The sequence below is a fragment of the Trichomycterus rosablanca genome, chromosome 6 (assembly GCF_030014385.1).
Source record: "Trichomycterus rosablanca isolate fTriRos1 chromosome 6, fTriRos1.hap1, whole genome shotgun sequence".
Lineage (NCBI taxonomy): Eukaryota > Metazoa > Chordata > Actinopteri > Siluriformes > Trichomycteridae > Trichomycterus > Trichomycterus rosablanca.
This window is the reverse complement of record NC_085993.1, coordinates 35,500,304-35,523,436: the sequence shown is the minus strand read 5'-3', so window position 1 is coordinate 35,523,436 and position 23,133 is coordinate 35,500,304. Positions and strand designations below refer to the sequence as shown.

Sequence of the window (23,133 nt, the reverse complement as noted above, 5' to 3'; positions counted from 1 at the left end):
TGTGAGGCGACAGTGCTACCCACCTAGCCATCTTTGAACTTGTCAGTTAAATAAAGGTACAAAAGAATTAAAAAATCACATTATATTTATTACATTTTACAAAATGTCCCGACTCATCCAGCAATGAGGTTTGTGCATAAAGTTACAGTCATTATGCTAAGGAATATACAAGTACATAAAGAAAAACATCATTTATTTATTATCTATGAATAAATGATGATATATAAATGATCTTAAGTGCATTAATTTTACAAAATTAGGGGAAGGCCCTTTCCTGTTTCAGCATTATAAAGACATGAAGAGTCCTGACCTCAGCCCAACTGAATAGCTTTGGAATGAACTGGAGCATCAATTGAGGCTTTCTTGACCAACATCAGTGCCCAGCCATGCAAATGCTCTTTTGACTGAATGGGCACAAATTCCCACAGGCATACTCCAAAGACTGATTTTATTAAACTGTGTAATTCAAAACTATAGACAAAAACTTTTACATTAACACGGTTTTTATCTCAAATCAAATAGTTTTAGACTGTATTTCTTTAATTTTTTTACTTCACAGTAATACTTATGCAGTTTTACCTAAAATGCTGCACTTTACATATTATTGGAAGTGTTTCTTTCACTGGATAATATAAAGAATGTCTTAATAGAAATGTAATATAGTTTTGCCTATAATACTGTGTGCAGAATAGAGTTCAGATTGTAGAATCTTAAAAACTGCATCATGGCACTCAGAATTGTAACCACATCAAACTGTGTGCTGTTCAGAGGTTTTCACCCATTATTAAAACATACAGCATGTATTAACCAAAGGCAGACACTGCCCACTGTTTGACATCAGTGGGGCACTGTGGGTATCTCTGCAGTGCCTCCATCACTTGCGTATGATCCAGCATAAGGCGCATGAGCTGGTACTCTCTCTGTACCTTACACACCCCTCCGTCCACTGGCCGAATCAACTCCAGCTGCAGCAGATGCTCGAATGCCTACAACACACACAGTTGTTTTATAGTATGTGTATGTACACCGTATGTGCAAAAGTATATGGACACCCATTCTTTGTATTAATTTCAGATAATTCAGCCATACCTATTTCTAATAGGTGTATAAAATAAAATACCTAAAATAAAAATGCTTCCAATATTTTGGCAACAGTTTGGGGAAGGACATTTCCTGTTTGAGCATGAGTGCACTTGTACATAAAATGAGTGGTCTGAGGGAACTACAGTGGTCTGCACATAGCCCTGAACTGGAATAAACTGGAACAATGATCTCAAGCCAGGACCTCTCTTTTCACTTCAGCGCTCGACCTCACAAATGCTCTTTTAAATGAGTCATTTCCTGTTCCCACATCACTGTGCCCCTGTGCACAAAGCAAGGTTTATAAAGATATGAAGAAAAGCCCGATTTAAAGAAACTTCAGTGGTCTGCACAGAGCCCTGACCTCAGCCCCACTGAGCAGCTTTGGAATGAACTGGAACATCTTGACCAACATCAGTACCCAGCCATACAAATACTTTTTGGAATGGACAGAAATTCCAAAAGACAGACTTCAAAGTCTTCTCAGAAGAGTGGCTGCAGTTGTAGTTGAAAAAAATATAGGTCATTTGTTATTGAAATGGGATGGCTGAATACTTTTGGCAATTTAGTGTAACTGAACACCTGAAAAAATATCTGATGAGGCATAACATTATGACCACCTTCCTAATATTGTGTTGGTCCCCCTTTTGCTCCCCCATACGCAACAAACTGTGATGCACTGTGTATTCTGACACCTTTCTATCAGAACCAGCATTAACTTCTTCACCAATTTGAGCTACAGTAGCTCGTCTGTTGGATCGGACCACACGGGTCAGCCTTCGTCCCCCACGTGCATCAGTGAGCCTTGGCCGCCCATGACCCTGTCGCCGGTTTACCACTGTTCCTTCCTCGGACCACTTTTTATAGATACTGACCACTGCAGACCGGGAACACCCCACAAGAGCTGCAGTTTTGGAGATGCTCTGACCCAGTCCTCTAGCCATCACAATTTGGCCCTTGTCAAACTCACTCAAATCCTTACGCTGCCTATTTTTCCTGCTTCTAACACATCAACTTATAGGATAGAATGTTCACTTCGCCTAATATATCCCACCCACTAACAGGTTATTCACTTCACCTATCAGTGCTCATAATGTTATGCCTGGTCAGTGTATTACACAAAGAGAACTGTGAAAGTGTGTTTTTTAATTATTTAAGAGGCAAATTTAACAAACAGCCAGATTACTCATTTTGCAGCAACAACAGAAAACAAACTGCAAATTTTGCCTTATTTAGATCCCATCCTCATGAATTTCCAGACAGTTCGATGTATCTGTTATTTTAAGGATAAACAAGATAAGTTTTAAAGAAGCAAAAACTGAATTTAGTTATATTTCTATTATTATTATTATTATTATTATTATTATTCAGATGACTCTGATGTAATGTTTAGATTTGGCCACTAGATGGTAATAAAGCTCCGTAAAGTGGAACGTAGAGTCTGACGCTTTTTCTCTTTTTAGTCTGTGTTAAAAATTACATTAGCTATTAGATGTATTTAATTGAGAGAGTGTAAATTGCCCCATGTGTGATTAAATATTAATCACACACAGAACATTTCACAAAATGTAATACAAGTCCTTGCTAAAGTTTTAGAAACACTGAAAAAGCTGGCTGCCTTGTTCACATATAGCTTATCTTAATCATGGACATGCTTCCATAAGCACGTTAACAAGATTTTTTTGCTCACAAATCCAAACATGGTGGACTCAGTGTCCTCAAGGTACTTTGGTTAGTCAGACCAACACCAGTCCTGAAAGCCCAACACCCTGCAGAGTTTCATACTTCTCCTAGCTCATCTCAATTAGCCTGTGAGCCAATGGCTAAGCCCTTTGTAAGCTGGAACAGGTGCACATACACCGCCATAACATTAAAACCACCTCCTTGTTTCTACACTCACTGTCCATTTTATCAGCTCCACTTACCATATAGAAGCACTTTGTAGTTCTACAATTACTGACTGTAGTCCATCTGTTTCTCTACATACTTTGTTAGCCTGTTTCATGCTGTTCTTTAATGGTCAGGACCCCCACAGGACCACTACAGAGTAGGTATTATTTGGGTGGTGGATCATTCTCAGCACTGCAGTGACAATGACATGGTGGTGGTGTGTTAGTGTGTGTTGTGCTGGTATGAGTGGATAAGACACAGCAGCACTGCTGGAGTATTTAAATACCGTGTCCACTCACTGTCCACTCTAATAGACCCTCCTACCTAGCTGGTCCACCTTGTAGATGTCAGAGACGATCGGTCATCTATTGCTGCTGTTTGATGTTGGTCATCTTTGAGATCTTCATCAGTGGTCACAGGACGCTGCCCACGGGGCGCTGTTGGCTGGGTATGTTTTTGGTTAGTGGACTATTCTCAGTCCAGCAGGGACTCATACAAGTACAACACACACTAACACACCACCACCACCATGTCAGTGTCTCTGCAGTGCTGAGAATGATTCACCACCCAAATGTCCTGTGGGGGTCCTGACCATTGAAGAACAGCATAAAAGGGGGCTAACAAAGCATGCAGAGAAACAGATGGACTACAGTCAGTAATTGTAGAACTACAAAGTGCTTCTATATGGTAAATGGAGCTGATAAAATGGACAGTGAGTGTAGAAACAAGGAGGTGGTTTTAATGTTATGGCTGATCGGTGTAAAGCAAGGAAAGATAAAACTCTGAAACTCTGAAAGATAAAGCCCTGAATTAAAGCATGCAGTCTCACCTTAAACACAACCGGCTTCTCAAAGTTATGGATGGAGTGAGATTTTCTTTGGAGGAATTTCTTAAACTCTGAAATGAAATAAAAACAGAATATTGTCCCTGACACTTAAATACAGAGCAGAAGATATTTTAATGGCAAAAATACAATCGGCATACAATCAGAAATGAATTTACATGCTTTATGAGAAGGGTGAGGGTGAGATTGACTCTTACCATTATGCACCATTTGGAAGTTAAAGGGCTCGCCCTCATAGATATCATTCAGATGCTTCATGGCAATAATCAAACACAACTCCAGGATAGATAAGCCTGAAAAAAAGAAAAAACTGCAATGTACATCTTTCCAGGGGGTTCAATTAGTTTGAAAGCAGCTAATTGAAGAGATTATAGTTTATAGTTATATTTCTATTATTATCCTTTTTATCCTTAATATTTAAAGCTGCATGAAGAGAATAAATCTTTTGGATGACTAAGCAGAGTAACTCACTCTAATGTAATGTTTAGATGTGGCCACTAGATGGCAATCATCATTCGGTGCCTGACCTCACACATGCTCTTTTGACTGAACTGACTAATTCCCATAAAGACTAGACGTATTAATGGCAATAGTTTTGACACAGTATGTCCAGTATGATCTTGATTAGGTGTCCACATACTTTAGACATACTGTATATAAATGTCCTGCAAGAACTTGTAAGTTGCTTTTATGGGTAGACTGTAATGACATGTTACGAGCAAAATCACAAGTAGCTTGTGTAGTAAACCCTGGAGAAAAGTTTGTACACCTTGCACACTCACCATGAAGGATGTTGCCTTTCGAGTCAGCAGAACTCATCCGACTGGCCTCCAACAGGTCTGAAGCTTTAAGACTCGGGTTTGACACCGATATACGACTTACTGCCAGCAGCTGGAAAGACCCCCACAAACACAGTTAAATCAGGCACATTATAAACTAAACAGCAATAACTCAAGGATGGTGATGTATCTGTAGAACTGTTCTCACCAGCAGTGAGTGCAGCGAGCGAAAATCTGTGGAGGAGTTAAAATGTTTCTGTAAGATCTCCACCACAGACTTCTCCTCACACAGTTTCTAAAATGAGAGAGAAAAAGACAGAGCGGCATTTGCTAAAGATGTGCTTCATAAAACATATTTTAATCCCTATTTTCCATGAATTAGTCTCAACATTACAAATAATCGAGACCAGATATTTGCTTTCTCACAATATATTTTCACATGAAACCAAATGTGTATTTCTTTCAGAGACAATGCATTGTCTGTCAACAACTGATGAATTGTTTAATGCATAAGAAATATATACATTGCTGCCTACGATGTAAAATAATACGTTAGAGCTGCTTTGATGAATTGCAATCCCATTGTCTCCCATATTACTACATTTAAATATCATTGAAGCTTCATGGAAAGTGCTGGAGTGCAGACTATATTGCTATGCACCTCCTTCACTGGGACAGACAGAGCCTGTTTTTCCTCCTTCACTGGGACTGACAGAGCCTGTGCCTTCTTTACTAGAACTGACAGACTAAGAGCCTGTGCCTGCTTCACTGGGACAGACAGAGCCTGTGCCCTCCTCACTGGCACAGACAGAGCCTGTGCCCTCCTCACTGGCACAGACAAATCCTGTGCCCCCCTCACTTGGACTAACAGGGCCTATGCACTGTTCAATGGGATAGAGCGACTCAGAGCCTTTGCCTCCTTCACTGAGACTGAGCCTGTGCCTTTACTAAAACTGACTGACTAAGAGCCTGTGCCTGCTTCACTCGGACAGACAGAGCCTGTGCCCCCTTCACTGGGAAGGGCAGAGCCTGTGCCCCCTTTACTAGGAGGGACAGAGCCTGTGCTTCCTCCACTGGGACGGACAGAGCCTGTGTCTCCCTTTACTGGGACAGAAAGAGTCTGTGCCCCTTTACTGGGATAGATGGATTTAGAGCCTATGCCTCCTTCACTAAGACTGAAAGACATCACAAGAATCACCTATTTAATAATAACAGCAATGCTTTACATGTAAAAAAAAAAAAAAAGTTTGGACTAAAATAAACCTTTTTATATTATGTTTTCATACCTTAATGTTGTGGTTCCACTCTTGAGAAAACTTGCTGTCAGGAAAGTCATCTGACAATGTAAGCTCAGTACAGAATGCTTCTTGATACTGAGAGAAACGTAAAGAATTCAGAAGGTGAATCTGTCTGTGAGAAAAGCGAGACTTTACCCGCTTCTCCAAGAGCTCCAGCACATCCTGTAAACACACATGAACACAAGTTAAGTTAGTTAAATATCCGCAATGAAGTTACCTCATTGCGGCTGCAGCACTGATTCCTGCTGTCTGATCAGAGCAATTACACAAGTGCCAGATGAAAACATAAAGAGCAATGTAGTCATCTACATGTGACAGAGCTTTCTATTAAAAAAGCAGCATGTGGCTTTAAACATTTTGTCGGCGTGTGAACGTACCAGTCTGCAGGTAAGTCCAACCACAGCTACAGGAGCCTGAGCTGACTGGGAAACATCCAGCAAGTTATAGAGGAGGGTCTGGTTTTTATGATGTGCAAACAGATCAAATTCTTCTAGGATGAAGAACACCGGACGACTGCTGCTCTTATCACCTACACAAAGATGGATATGGTGGACACAAGTTTATGAACACACTGCAGAAAAAGCAGTCTGATGAGGTAAAACATAAATAAATAAATATAAAAATTCACAGGACAGCACAGGGGAGTAAGAATGCTCGTTATAAGAGTTTTGATATAGCACATTAATATGTGACATTTTAAAGTGACAGAAAACCTTAAAATACTCAGAAAAGTAAAATAATGGTTGAAATTGAAAGTCACTGACAGGGTTGAAAAATGCACCAGTGTTTCCCTACAAACCATTTAGGACTTGTCTAAATGGGTCCTAGCCTTTACTAGTGTCTTACAGTGAGTGTTCTGTTAAGATACTGACTAAACATAAATATATTCCATTATTTTGGCCCATGTATTTTTGTATGTTTTACCAATCAGAGCTTAAATAGGTTCATTGGGTAGCATTGTTGCCTCACAGCAAGACGGTCCTGGGTTTGATTCCCATGTGGAGCGAGACCAATCCGAGTCCTTTCTGTGTGGAGTTTGCATGATAAAACTCCAGCTAAGCTGTCTAGATATTGCACTATATTGGAACCATGCTGCAAAGTGTATTCTTATGTCTTTACAAGACTTCAATGAATGATGTAAATATTCAACATTCGAGGCTTATCTTCTCACTGCAAATGCACAGCAGCACTGTTTTCCTCTCTAGATATAGAGCTTATGAAAAAAAAAAGAAAACAACACAGAATACTAACCTTTTTTAAGAGCCTCTAACAGAAAGACCAAATTCTCAGCAAAGCTTCCCTGCAAAACAAAACACATCATTTGTACTCACAAGGCACTATAATTTTTTCCTCCATTAGTTGTTCTAACAAGGGCACTTAGGTGGTGCAGCAGTAAACTATGCTAGCCCCCCGATCATTAGCACACATGCAAATTTTGTTTGTATGTTTGTAATCATGTATGAAAGTCTATTGTGGCTTGGCTCAGAGCTATAAACATACGCACATGTCTTATAGCCATACATTCTCAACAAGCTTTATTTATACACTACATAGCCAAGTTCAGGTGATCAACCATTGCTAACAGGTGAAAAAATCAATTATACAACTGTTTTCAATTGTGTAGCAGCGATTTGAAAAAGGTCCTTTTTCAGCATGACTGTATGATTGTGTACTGTTGTTTGTTTATTAGGATTTTAACATCATGTTTCACACTTTGGTTACATTCATGACAGGAACGGTAGTTACTCATTACACAAGGTTCATCAGTTCACAAGGTTATATCGAACACAGTCATGGACAATTTAGTGTCTCCAATTCACCTCACTTGCATGTCTTTGGACTGTGGGAGGAAACCGGAGCACCCAGAGTAAACCCATACAAACTCCACACAGAAAAGACCCGGACTGCCCCACCTGGTGATCGAACCCAGGACCCTCTTGCTGTGAGGCGACAGTGCTACCCACTTAGCCACCGTGCCGCCCGTATGATTGTGTACAAAGTGAGGTCCATAAAAAAACATGAGTTTGGCCTGCACTGAGCCCACCTCATCCCTGTTAAACACTCAGGATCAGTTGGAATGTTAATGCAGCACCTGACCTTACAAATGCTCTTTTGACCAAGTAGGCACACATTACCACAAAAACACTACAAAATCTTAATGAAAGTTTTCCTAAACGAGTGGATGCTCCATGTCCATGGTTTTGGACTGGAAGGTCCAATCAGCTAATGATCAAGTGTCCATATACCTCTGTTTATATCATGTATTTATACCCCAGTATAAATTAAAAGACATCTAGGATACCATCTACATCTTTATTAGTTAATTTAGAATATTTAATTAGATCTAGTCTGTAAGGGTCACCTAGCTGCTGACCTTCAGTGTTAAATACACATTTTGAATCTCAAACTGCTTCAATCATGGTATTCATATTCACATTACTGTTCTACACCATCACATTCGCTCAATTAAAAAATAATTTGCATTCCTAGCCCTGAAACACTCACAAAAACTCTATCTCCCACGACATTTTCCAGCTGAAGTTGGCGTGTAATCTCTTTTAAAGCGATTCGATCATCCGTCTGCAGCAGACCTAAACAAAACACATAAAAGTTAACAGAGCAAGACAAGCAATGTCTAGACAGAGCTTATAAACTAAAACAAAACCAACATCACTGACCACTCAGGTGGACCTGTAAAACATTCTTCTTCACCTCTGATAGCTCCAGCAGCTCTCTAAGAGCTAAACGTAGCAGCTATATATGCAAGGGAAAAGGAAATAGCAACATTATACATATGCACAGAGCGATCTTGAGTCTTGTGATCTACTGAATGTTAAATAGCTATTATTCATTCTTATTATACTTGTTTCAGACCATACAATACCCAACACATCCATGTGAATTATAAAATTTTATGTTACATCAATACCAACAGATTTTCCATAGAAATCGATTGCCTCTTTATTACAGAAATGTTTTGACTGTGCTGTAGCTTCTCAATTTCAATACTGTGTAACTGCAACTGCCAATAATCAGTTAGGGTACATTTTTAATTGCTACTGTCACTTGTTTGACTTGCCCTCAGTTTTTGTTGCAAATATGCAACACAAATTACATATAGTCAAATCTTTGAATTGGGTGTAAGCTAATTTATTCACTAATTTCATCTTTACTATATCTGTTAAGTCAATAAGTCAAAATCATGTCTGGTAAGAGTTGGTGTGAATATCACTTATATGGTTTTACAGCCTACCTTCACTCTGAATACTTAAATAATAACAGTAATAATAATAATAATAATAGCATTGATAATAAAGTTTAGGTTAGATCCAGAGCCTATCCTGTAATAACTAGATCAAAGGCAAGACAGTACCCAATCACTGAGTATTAATAATTCACTCACATCAATTTAGACAAAATCAGAATAAAGCAGATCTTGCTGGTCACATTCAGACATTAATATACAAAAATAATTGGGCTATAGCTTTAAGGTGTGGACCAACAGCCCTTAACCTAAAAACACCTTAGGTTAAGCAATGCCCTATAATGTTAGTTCTGGGGCTGCCAAAAGTGCATCTGATCACTTAGTAATCACATTTCTTTGACGGGTAGTGTGACATGTGATTAGCTGTTTGCAATCCCACAGCAGTGAACAGTAGGGAACAGTTCCACAAATCAAGTACATATGATGACTATTTTGCAACTATTTTTGCCCCATTACCTAATGTGCAATATATAAACCTTCTACATTCACAGTGTTGTTCAGAATGAAGTAATGATTACATTATATTGCCAATATAATGGTGCTATTAAAAGTATTTGCATTAACAAAATGCTTTTAATTCTGTTATCAGATATTTAAAGATGCAAGCTTATCACTGCTCATGAATAATATTTTAAAAACATTATCTATTAGCTAATCTGTTATTAAAAAATCTGTTTTCTACATACTCACTTTCTAGTCTCTTTACTGTTTTATATTTATTTTTAAACTTTAATAACATAAATTTATTCATAATCACACTAGGCTGCACTTGAAGTCAAAACACAGTCATACCATAGTTTTTCCAGCTCCACGTGGACCCACGATGAGCACAGAGTTACTCTCACCATGAACCGCTGTCCTCCTCAACAATTCCAGCAGGTGCCTAAACACAAACACTTTTATGGCTCTCACACTCATTGTTCTGCTCAGGTCTGTAGCAAACCAAGTGTCTGTGAGACCTACTTGTACTGCGATTCCAAACCCAGTGGTTTCTCTGGAAGCTGTTGGTGACAAAACCGCTTCCTCAGTATTCCTTGGACCTGCAGTAGTATAAAAGAAGTGTGTTTTAAAGTGACACTTATCAATAGCAATGCAGGATTTATTAATAAAGACGTTTCTACAAAACATTTAAACAGTTAAGGTCTCTCAATAATATCTTACACATTTCTTTAATCGAATTGCTTAAACATTTTCTTGGTTAAAAAGAAAAAAAGGTCAGGTAGAAAACCCACATATGATGAAAAAAAATGTCGAACACCACGGTTCGAATCTCGGCTCTGCTACCGGTCGGCTGGGCACCATCTAGCGGGCAGTGCCTGCAGCAGACAAAATTGGCCACAGTGTCTGCTGTGTGGGGAAATGACCGGACTAAGTGGGTGGGGTGTTCAAATGCTGTGCAAAGACCCTGGTTAGCACACCGAGGCGCCTGTGCAGAAAGTGGAGGAGCCTCATGTGCGAATCCACCGAAGCACGGGCGTAAAAGAAGGGGTCTGCTAGGACTGCGCACGCCTCGGAGGGGGTGTGAGCAGCAATAAACCCTGCTCAAACACAATCGGGGATCCACAACAGGGGAAGACAAATTGACTATGTTCAATTGGGAGAAAAAGGGAGAAAATGCATGAATAAATAGAACACAAATCACATCTGTAATTCAGAAACTACCAAAATGGGTCTGCCACGAATTAGAAACTGCTGTAATATGTCACAGTCAAAGCAGATTTTACATCTCTTGAAAAATACCACCCTAAATCATGACTAATATTTGGTGTAGCCAAACTATTTATATAGGCACATAGAAGTCACCAACTGTTGTCAATCATAATCACTAATAAGAATTAGAGGATGTCACAAAGGTGTATAATATTATAGCATTTCCACACCACATTTATGAAGCAAGTTTTGAGCTTTTTTTATGTATGTGTTCCAATCATTCAATCACATAAAAAGAACAGTCACAGAAATCCTTGAAATCCCAAGCCTACCATGGCATACGTTACCTTACCACTCACAGGTAAATGTAAACTTTTGAATAATACAGTATATAAAGAATCAGAACTGACCTGGGAAACACATTCTCCCACAGTAAAGTGTTGTTCTCTTGACTTACGCTTACTCATGATACTGTGAACAGAGAAAAGCACACAGTTTATACAGCTTACTCCATCACAAAACCTCAACAATGTTGTTGCTAACTGCTTTTATTCGTTGCAAATCACTTACAAAGCTGATTTTAGCACGCTGTGTTACACCAGCAGCTGGGTTATTCCAACCAGTACGTGTTAACCTGCACTATATTTACAGACTTTACATTAGCAAAAGTACAACAAAAATAAAACGTGCAAGTTAAGCTTCTTTTCCTGACTTCAAGGCGGGTAAAACTGAAGTAAAAGCTGCTTTACTGCCACTCACTGGGCCGGAGTGACTGAAATGTTCAGTAGTATAGTACTGTACTGTATGTTCACTCATTTTCACTGACGGGTCATTCTATAATTTGGGGTACATTTCACATCACCAAAAAAGTACATAAACAATGTTCTCTCTCAATAGAACAATCAGTGGTTCAAGTTAATATATTCCTTTAGTGTAACATATCCACTATTTGCAAAGCTTAAACATTAATTTTTTATTTTTTTTATTTTAAAGGGACAGTAGATGTAGACTACTAGGTAACTTAGTTGACAGGTAACATAGTTGACAATTTCCCTATTTTGACCCATAACTTCAGTGGTAGGACTTGCCTGGCTGACCACATGTCATTTCTTGAACAGAATAATGCCTAATTTGAACATACATTTGAATTAAAATTATAAAAAAAATTGTAACCATAACAATGTATGTAACATAGTTGACGGTCAATTAATATACTCATTGACAATGTTCTATTATAGATAAAAAAAATTAAAAAAAATAAGAGGACATTCACCACAGTTTGTTCAATACCCTCCACAGAGAAAAATGATATCATGTAATGCTGGTCACATAGTTTTAGAACAAACCATTTTTGACTTGCTGAGTGGAGTTCTGTTAGTAACATAGTTGACAGAACTTTTGCGGACATTAATAAATAAAGATATTTAAATTATTTTAAAGAGGAACTCAATTTAAAAAAAATAGTATTTTTCTTTAGTATTTAAACTTTTGAAATAAATAAAAAATAGATGTTGTTGCCCTTAATGATTTTATTCATTATTTTGAAACCAAGGCACCCTCAACTTAAAAAATGGACACAATGACAAATTTCAAGCTAAATGAAGCATAGGATGCACATAATGTTTTTGTGATATTACAACATGTTTTCCATTAATAGGTAAAATAGGACATTTTTAAAGAAAATAGTTTAAAAATAAATATAAATATAATTATTATCATTGGACATGGAATGTACCCCAAATTATAGAATGACTCTGACATCTTTTTCTTGGTCATGGTCGCTGTGAGTCTGGTGCTACCAGGAACTATTTTGCGCAAGACAGAAATCCACCCAGAATGCAAATTACACATTGTAATTCTAAATTAGATTGTGTCAACTGCATACTGACAATTGCTAACATCAGCTAGTTTCTAACTTTTTCCTGAAGTGGGGTGTCCAAGTATTAATTAGAAAGGGCAGACCCCCCAATCCCCCCCTGTAATTCAAACCATGAATCCACCCCACCCCTGCTGCTCTGATCTTTATTCTAGTCATAAAAGTAGACAACATACTAGTAGACAACATGTTCTCCATGTGTCTGCATAGGTTTTCTCAAGATGTTCGCCCTTCCACTCCCACCTCCAAAAAACATGCAGTTGGTGAATTGGCATTTAAAAATTCTTTTTAGGAGAGAGTAGGTTTGAATGAGTAGGTTTGACTTGACCTGCAATGAAAAGCATCTGTTTAGGGCATATTTCTGCCTTGGGCTGAGTATTTCTGGGTGGTGTTGAATCTTCTGTGACCCAGTTGATGAAGCAGTTGGTGAAAATGGTTAAATGAATAAGTGAAGGTAACACTTAATCCATAAGGGAAATATTATAAAAAATACTTTATAACAACAAGGCAAGGTAAAGTGCAAATATTAACATACTGTATATATAAACATATGAGGTAGGGTATAGTAGTCTACACTAGTAGTCTAGCACTCACAGCAAGAAGGTCCTGGGTTCGATCCCCAGGCGTGGCGGTTCGGGTCCTTTCTGTGCAGAGTTTGCATGTTCTCCCTGTGTCTGTGTGCGTTTCCTCCGGGAGCTCCGGTTTCCTCCCACAGTCCAAAAACATGCAGTCAGGTTAATTGGAGACACTGAATTGCCCTATAAGTGAATGTGTGTGTGTGTGTGTGTGTGTGTGTCTGCCTGCGATGGACTGGCGTCCTGTCCAGGGTGTTACTGTGTGCCTTGCGCCCACTGAAAAGCTGGGATAGGCTCCAGCACCCGCCCCCTCCGACACTTGCACAGCAATCGAACATCTTATCACCTACACTTGACGAGTGCAGTGCAGTACAGCGCTGGGTACAGAGAGCCACACCCTCTGCTGCACTCCTTTCCCATCTCCGTGCAGGTGCCACCAACCAGCCAGCAGAGGTCGTAATCGCACTAGTCTGAGAGAGAGTCCCCATTCGGCTTAATCCTGTCCCTATCTGAACAACAGGCTAATAGTTGTTCACGTGGCCGCTCAGCCTCAGCTGGCAGGCAGAGCCGAGATTCGATACGAGGTATTCGAGATCTCAGCTCTGGTGAACAGCGTGTGTTTTTACCAGCTGCGCCACCTGAGCAGCAAAAAAGTGTTTTTCATTCTTTATTATGGGTGATTAAGTGTGGGTTGATAAGTTTGTTTGTTTGTTTATTAGGATTTTAATGTCATGTTTTACGCTTTGGTTACATTCATGACAGGAACGATAGTTACTCATTACACAAGGTTCATCAGTTCACACAAGGTTATATCGAACACAGTCATGGACAATTTAGTATCTCCAATTCACCTCACTTGCATGTCTTTGGACTGTGGGAGGAAACCGGAGCACCTGGAGGAAACCCACGCAGACACGGAAAGAACATGCAAACTCCACACAGAAAGGACCCGGGCCGAACCACCTGGGGATCGAACCCAGGACCTTCTTGCTGTGAGGTGACAGTGGGTTGATAAGCAATAATGGCAATTTTATTATGATGTATTACAATATCGTATTACCTGTAGAAAAGGGTGCTTGTGCTGTAATAGCTTGTGCTAATATATAAATTGATTGTCGGTCTGTTCTTTACTTAGTACTAAGAAATATCCCAAAATTGCTACAAAGGATTAAATGAAGAAATATTTCTTTAATTAGCTATCTATCTTTGTTTTCTTTACATGAAAATCTATTTGCAACTACATGTAGAATTAAAAATAAAAATGTACATTATAGACATCCTGTTTTACACTTTTAAGTGCACTTGTGTCCTGCGTGAACCCTTCGTCCTGTCCCCCGGTGCATTATGGTCCAGAAACTTCTCCCCGAGGCTCCTCACGGGGGCGCGCGCGAGGCTTAAGCTCCGGCTTTCCTTTCAGAGCTCAGTTTAGTCAGAGCTGCTCGATTCCAGAGATTTTGGAGTCGACTCTCATTTTAATTCCCTGTGTGAGTCGATTTCAAAAGTCGTTTCCACACAATTTTCCCACGATTTAAGAACGGGAAAGGTTGTGACATTGTTATATTATTATGCATATTATTTGTTTTGATTCATGTCATGAATGAAAAGTTATCTTGATACCTTTATAAACTTTACCATAGCTGTTTTTAAGTGATGCAGATTGTCAGGTTCATTAAAAAACAGCTTCTGCCCCAGCCAAAAACAACAAAAAAATTGTGCTAATCCATTTATTAATATTCATAAACCAAATTATTTTGTCAGGGTCTTGGTGAGCCTAAAGTCTATTAATGGAACACTATATGCAAAGTCACACTGGACAAGATATGTACATAAAATGGCAACCAAAGCCCCTTTTCCACTGCCAGGAACCTACAGTACAATACGGTACCCACCGAAATACAGAACTATCTGTTTACTTTATGTACTATTGTTTGTTTACAGTTGTACAAGCATACTCGTGATAGTACGAGGCTAAAGGTGAAATTATGATGAATTTTTAAAATTGTCTTCTTTTTTTTCTTCTTCTTAGTTTTTAGCTAGTAGAGTGTTTATTCTTTCTACATAAGTGGGTGCTACTGTAAGAACTGCAATTTCCCTCTTGGATTAATAAAGTATTCTGATTCTGATTCTGATTCTTTGTCCACCAAACTCAGAGTTCAAATACACCATGCTGACTGTAAACAACAACAGTAGCAACAACAGTTTGCCCAGCTTAGGTTGTTGTGATAGCAATATTTTTCACTTTTAGGTTTGTTTTAGGGGTTGTTATGTTTTTTATGATGCCTCTTTATTAACATTTATTGAGGTGGGTTTTGAATATGGAGCTTGTATTATCTTATTGCACTGTCAATTCTTCAGACCAATTTAGGTCTGCACTGTTTCTCGTCCCACCCATATGGGCCGCTTCAAGTCCCTGGTTAAGAATGGTAACCAAATTTAGCATGGGTACTTAGGTACAAGATGAGTCACTTAGCAAACCACCAACATTGGAAACAACCAACTAACATGGGATAGTGGATTTAACAACATACAATATAGTAGAGTATCATGCAGTGAAAAAGACGCAGTAGATTAGCCGGTCTACCAACTGACATATGGGTGGTGGGCATATATTAATATATTTATTCATTTCAGTATCAACTTTATTTTGTTCAAGATCACACCCAGAAACACTGGGTACCAGGTAGAAACAGCACAAGGTGCCAGTTCATTGAAGGTCAATTCATACACAGTCATGCATTCACTTACATACTTACACCTAGAGGCAATTTAGAGCAGTCAAGTATTACTATTATTATTGTTATATTATTATTGTTGTTGTAATTATTATTATATGCCACTTGACTCCAATGCTTTGAAGCAAAATTTCTAAAACCTACTGGTCCAGGTACATTGTAAGTTTTTTAAGTGTTTTTGTGCAGGACCCAAATATTTCTTTTTGCGTTTGTGTCCATAAGATGCTAGTTTTATACCACTGGCCAGAGGCAATTATTGAATTCACGTCTTTTGTAAACTAAAAATAAACTTCTAATTCTAAATATTTCTGCAGGTTTTTGCTTCTTTTTTAACCACCTTAGCACTGAATATTTGGCTCTTGGTGTGATTTTTGCATAACACACAGCTAGAGCGAGCAAAAACTCCTATAGACAGCATTTCCTCCACCCACGGTGCCAAGTTCTCTTGGTGGAATCGACACCAAATTTTAAACGCCGACTCTTAATTCATGACGACTAAAATTGAAGAGTCGATTCTCAATTGAATCGACTCCCAGCCATATAGATAGCAGCTTAGCAAAAAGGCAGTTGATGGGGAAGCTTTTTATTTTTATTTTTAAAGGGGCCGAGCCGATTTGCGGTAAGCCAAACACGGACTTTTCCTTCACTGCGAACCTACCGGGAACTTAAAACGGATTTGGACGTATGTGTGGAACGGCTGTTATAGGATAAAACGATATTTGTGGGAGAGGAATGTGAAATCCTGTCCTCTCCTCAAGCCTGCTTCTCCCCCTCAGCTGCACTAGCATTAGCGCACTGTGCTAGCGTTAGTGTTAGCATTAGCGCTAACCCCTTTTTCCTCTGGTTTGAGACATTTCTGTGGCTCCTAGTTTGAAATCAAGCAGCAGAGACTGGAAAACTTGGCTATTTCTTCGGGTTGTGATGGAAAATATGGAGGAAATAGTAAAGAAAGGTATGTATACGATCGAATCTCACTTGTTTTAGATGAGTTTAATATTCGTGTTTTTTCTCTTACAGGTCAGGCCACCCAGAGCTAGCTGTTAGCATAATGAATGTTAGCCAGCGGGGCTAAGCAGCAGGTTTTTTTTGCTTATTTGTTGTAGCTACTGTCGGTGTCGACTTCATTTTCTAGCCATGTCCAGTCTGTTTGTCTTGTCAGATTCTGCACATTACAACGTTTTATTTTGCCTAAAAAAATCCAAGCGTAATCTAGTCGTTTACTAAACCATGATGTACTTTTTAAATATAATGTCTGTTATAATTATTATTAGATATAACGTTATCTAATAACGTTGGGGGACTGAGCTAGCTTTAAAGGTTTAGCCTCTCGGCCACAGTAGTTACAAAGCTAGAAGCTCACTGTCATATAACGTCTACATTTTGAAAAATTATTTTATACTATTGCCTACATTAATTTGATTACTATATTGATGGTTCTGGTGTTGGTGTCAAGTGCCTTATGACTTTTCGATGTGGAGCAGGGTTGCCTGTTCAATCAAGGCAGATCATAGTTAAATACGTTTAGCGTCAGTTCATGACATTACAAAATCTGATGTTGTTTACACTACTAGTGTTCCATAGTGAAATCTATAACCAATGATCAATCAGCCTGATTAGATTACAGGCATTAACGTAAGCACTTAGACTCATAATATCTTATTTATAAATAAAAAACACATGTATTTTGTACCTTGATGTACATTAAAATGACTGATCAAATACATTGGCTTTCTGATCTGGTAATTCAATCTTAGTATATTATCAATCTTAAACTATATGAACTGTTTATATTTTTAAAGCTATTTTTCCAAAGTAAAATATAGAGTTTTATTGACAAGTTAAAATTGGTCATTAACTTTTTAATCACAGTGTTGCCAGCTTAGTTATTGCTGATCATGGGTATGCACATTTAGTTCAGTCCATAACAAGGCCAGTGGCTTACTGTCATATTACACACACATTTATTTCGTTACCTATGTTGATTTGGGCGGCACGGTGGCTAAGTGGGTAGCACTGTCGCCCCACAACAAGAAGGTCCTGGGTTCGATCCCCAGGTGGGGCGGTCCGGGTCCTTTCTGTGTGGAGTTTGCATGTTCTCCCCGTGTCTGCGTGGGTTTACTCCGGGGGCTCCGGTTTCCTCCCACAGTCCAAAGACATGCAAGTGAGGTAAATTGAAGATACTAAATTGTCCATGACTGTGTGTGATATAACCTTGTGAACTGATGAATCTTGTGTAATGAGTAACTACCGTTCCTGTCATGAATGTAACCAAAGTGTAAAACATGACATTAAAATCCTAATAAACAAACAAACCTATGTTGATTTGATTTTCATGTCAATATTTTAAATGGCTGTGTCAAGTGCCTTGCAGCTTCTAATGTTGTAAGGCACAGTTGTCACCCATGCAACTATAAGTGGTTCATGAAGAAATAGATCAATAAATGACAACTTTCTAGGTCTGTTACAGGCAGTTCACTAACCAGTTACTTTTCACTGCACTACATCATAAAATACTTCAGTGACACCAGATTTATGCTGTCAGATCTAGTAAAATCTAAATGTAACATTAGAGACTTTTAGGAATGCCTCCTACTTTGACATTCTGTGTCACCAGTTTAATAGTGATTTTTTATATACAGATGTAATTCAATTCATAATGATACTAGTAGCTTTGTAATAATTGGCCAACTATATTAGATGTACAGAGCTTGTAAAATTAAAATTAAACACACTAGCGCCGTATATCTTGTATAGTACATTTTTGGTTGTGAAGGTTTAGTCTGGATAAGTGAAATGTTCCCAGTTTAATCATGGCAGATCATGAATCTACATGTTTAGTTTTGTTTGCAATTATGCTGCACCTGCTATTACTAGTGTTTCCTAGATAAATCAATTGCAGACAACAAACTATGTAGGCCTTTTTCTCAAATCTTAGTCTTCTTATGTAGGCCTAGGTTTGCTAATTTGAATCAAAATGAACCCATTGCCCAGTTTGGTTCTGTTTACAATTCAATTTAGAAAAAGCTGCTCAGTAGTATTGGCATGTAATGGCAGATTAAAGTATTGACAGATTAATGTAACCTGGATGCATTGTTGTTGTTTTGTAATGTATTTCTCTGATTGCTTATAGGTCAAACTGTCAATGAGTTTTTCCCACATAGTTTAAATTGAAGGTCCAGCTCTGCTCTTCTGCTAGCAGTACAAAGGCACCAGATTTTGTTCTAGATCCCATTTATCTGAGGATAGAACAACCTCAGATTATAGCTTAAAAAAGTAAGCCTCCCTGCTAGTGTAGTTACATAGCTAGTAACACTGTAAATCACTCAGACTGTCTGATGCCGTGGTTAAATGTTTTACTGTCGGAGATGTTTCAACAGTAACGTTTTAGTAATTATGTTTTAGTAATCAGTTCTCTAATGTTAACGCAACACAGATTAACATTATACACCAATGTAACAAGCAGCTTGTTGTTTTGAAATCGCTCTTTGACCACATATATATATATATATATATATATATATATATATATATATATATATATATATATATATATATATATATATATGTATGTCAGAAGTGTTTGTAATTATTTTGGCAAACAGTAGAAAAACCTTTACATTTTTGCAGGTGGGATAAGAGCTGGTTTTTAGTATGATCCACCTTCTATGTGTAGACGAGAGCCGTGATCTCTTTGTGAGACCACACAACCCATGGTCAACCATACTGTTAATTCAGTACCTGAAAGAAGGACTGCCTCTACATAGTACATATGGCAAGTGTTTGAGTGCATGAACGTGAAACGCAATGAGGCCTGTTAATGTTCACAATGCATAAATCAAGGTCCCAAACGAAACAAACACAAATGCACAAAAAATGCTGAGTCAGCGATCTGTGACCAAAACACCAGACTAAAGTATACAAACACCACAGGATTTGGTTTTATTAGCACATTTATTACCAGAGAGGCATTTTGTTTGTTTATATCACTGGGCCAGCTGTAGCCTAGTGGTTAAGGTACTGGACCAGTGATCAGAGGGTTGCTGATTCAAGCCCCACCACTGCCAAGTTGCTGCTGTTGGGCCCTTGAGCAAGGCCCTTAACCCTCAATTGCTCAGACTGTATACTGTAATCGCTTTGGATAAAAGGCGTCTGCTAAATGCTGAAAATGTAAATGTTTATATGCTGAGAATGATGAACAACTTGAGAATAATTTTAGTAACTCTGCTACGAACTGGTTAATACCTGGCAAATTCTACACATTTTATGTTAGCACATATCAAAGCTGCACTTTCTACTGCTAGTGCTTTATAGAGAAATAAATTACCAGCACCCAATCAGCTGGGTCTGTTTCAAATATCATAGTCCACAGGACAAACCTCCATAACTTGGCTTGGGCTCCATAGTTTGGATAAAAGTTAGACATTGAGATGTTTGAATGTATTGCCATTGCAATTCTAAAAAATCACTTGAACCTTTGTTTAGCAGCGAAAAAGACAAAAGAAGGTTTTGGCAAAATGTTAGCTGGAGTTGTAATACCTAGACTAGAATAGGTTTAGCCTTTCTGAAGTGGCAAGGCTAGTTGGTGTCTTATTACATCATTGTCGGGTATCTTGATAAACTGTATATATGTAACGTAAGGGCACTCTGGTGGCGCAGTGAAATCTGGGAGTGATTTAAAAACTGGTAGCATTGAAATTAAAAAGCCATAGGTTTTGATCAGATATGTAAATGCAGACATCAAGGTTTCACCAGTTTGGTTTCATGTATCGGTTTAATCACTGCAATCACAATTTTCTATTTTAACCCATACTTACCTTCCATAGTATTTGTAAGTTAGCCAACAGTAATAACAGAACCACTATATATGATGTTAAATCTGTTTTTGCTCAGGCTAAATAGCATCTTTTTACCCAAGATAAGGATTCACCAGGCCTGAGGCTTGATGTGTGTTTACTCTGCAGCTTCATGCTACTAGATATTTTGGCTGTTGATGTCAAGTGATAAAAACACACTTGCCTATTTTATCACTTAAGGTTAATTTAGTTCAGTCACGTTTTGAATATTTAGGCTGACAAACTATGCCTCTCATTCCTATGATATTATTCTCCAAACACCTCGTTTTCACTGTTTAATTTCTGCTTGGAAATTTTAAGTCATAACATTGTCACTTAACACAACTAAGCACAACACTGTAATCTGCCATTTTATTATGCATGGGTTGTGTGGTCTCACAAAGAGATCACGGCTCTCGTCGACACATTGAAGGTGGATCATACTAAAAAGGTGACATTTTAAATCAGGGTTGAATCTTGCAGTCAACAAAAAATACACTGACAATGCTCTTTGCTAGTGTACAATACACTGTGGGCATATACAATTACAAATAAAAATACTTACCAAACTACACACATTACTGACCCACCTCTGTGCTAGACTGTGGGAATAGGATTCTTCTGGTCATGAGTCTTGCTTTTCTTTCTCCAGACAAACTGCTGATCCATATGTACAAGCAGTTCCTGTTTTGATTTGTCACTGCATAGGACTGTGTCCAAGAACTCTGCAGGCCTATCCAAATTCCTTCTGGTATATTCCAGTCAACCTTCCTCTGCTTCTTGGGCAAGAGTGAGGGGTGTTGTGGAGTCTGGCCATCAAATGCTTATGGTTTTTCTTGTGGTTGCCACTGACACATTTGTCCCAGTCTTCATCAGGTCATCCTGTACAAGTGTTTTTTTTTCTAAGTTGTCCTGATGAGATTGCCTCTGTGAGATGTTGGCCTTTCTCCCACAACCAGGCGAGTTTGCTGCTGTGCTGTAAGTTTAGATCCTCTGGAAAATACTCCCAATAGTGTCTCTAGGAATGTTCAAAGCATTGGATGTTTTTTTTTTAAATATGTAACACACCAAAAGCAAATTAAGGGTCATTATTGCGTTCATGACTTAAGTTCATACAGACTTGCATTAGGTTTTAAGATCAGGTAAATTATGTAGGGGTTAAATAATTGTGACATGTCAGTATTAACAAAATCTCCTGCTTCTCTAAAATACATCATTTATTTTCTTTGCTTATTTGCTGCATCATCCAACTGATAAAGACTATTTAAAGCAAAATCTAGCTCTTAAGTTATAAAACGTTCCTTTCTTTGGGGTTTGATTGTTTTCGAATGCAACCGTAGCACAGTGTGTTTTCACTGTAACATTTGACTAAGCAAATATAAGCAAACTTTCTAACTGTTGCTTTACTACAGTACAAATAGCCTGCTGGGCTGCATGAGATCTACATTTTCTATTGACAATGTGGTAGCATTGTTCTGATTTAAATCAGCCTTTCAATTTGTCTATTACTGTGTAGCTAAACATGAATGTACACCATATGGCCAAAAGTATCCGCACACCTTGCAATGAGCTTGTTAGAAACCTCATTTTAACTTCATGGGCCAAAATGTGGTGGCACCTTTTTACAAAATCTTTTGTCTCTTCAGTCAACTTGAGTTCAGCCACTCAGGTAGAACAAAAAGGCCTTGCTCGCAGTCAGTGTCCCAAATCATCCCAGTGCTTTTCAGCAGGGTTTAGGTCAGGGCTTTGTAAAGTTTCTACACACCAAACTTGTCAAACCATGTCTTTATTTACTTTGCTTTGTACATAGGGGAACATACTCGGGGAATGTGAAATGGCCCTTCCCAACTGTTGCCACATACTTGGAGGCATATAACCTATTTTACATAATTGATTTTATACATCTGATAGGAATATGTGTGTGTAAAATATTTCAGTAATTAGGATTGTTGTTCCAGTATTGCCAAGTTCTCACTACACGACTTTCCAAGTCGTCAGGTCGCTGTACAGTTCACGCTACACAACTGGATCTCTTGTAATCGGGAGTCTTTCAAGTCGGTGTGGCTTTCACAATACACGACTGATCGGCGATAGGGGGTTTCAAACTACACCATCTATCACCAACTGGAATTGCAGGCGAGCTTCTCTGGTCTCCCAAACTACGTTTTGTCACGAAAACAAACACGAGAAGTGATGAGGGGTTTAATGATACCACGTCCAAAAATGAACGTCAACAAGTAGCAAGCGATTAAGAATAAATTAATCTGAGTGGATTTGGCTTGAATTGTTCTATAGTGAGTTGGAGGTTGCAC

At 38.5% G+C, this 23,133-nt stretch overlaps 1 protein-coding gene across 1 annotated transcript; it reads right to left on the bottom strand.

Annotated features, from left to right (window-relative positions):
* Positions 1 to 87: 87 nt before the first annotated feature.
* orc4 (origin recognition complex, subunit 4) lies at positions 88 to 11,441 on the bottom strand. The gene is made up of 14 exons (XM_062996901.1): positions 11,377 to 11,441; positions 11,217 to 11,277; positions 10,120 to 10,196; positions 9,949 to 10,039; positions 8,570 to 8,645; positions 8,397 to 8,482; positions 7,143 to 7,191; positions 6,269 to 6,420; positions 5,880 to 6,053; positions 4,802 to 4,888; positions 4,597 to 4,705; positions 4,012 to 4,107; positions 3,800 to 3,867; positions 88 to 986 (listed from the first exon to the last, which is right to left on the bottom strand). Exons 2-14 carry the CDS (start codon positions 11,271 to 11,273, stop codon positions 804 to 806), a joined length of 1,305 nt encoding a protein of 434 aa, XP_062852971.1. The 5' UTR covers positions 11,274 to 11,277; positions 11,377 to 11,441; the 3' UTR covers positions 88 to 803.
* Positions 11,442 to 23,133: the final 11,692 nt, after the last annotated feature.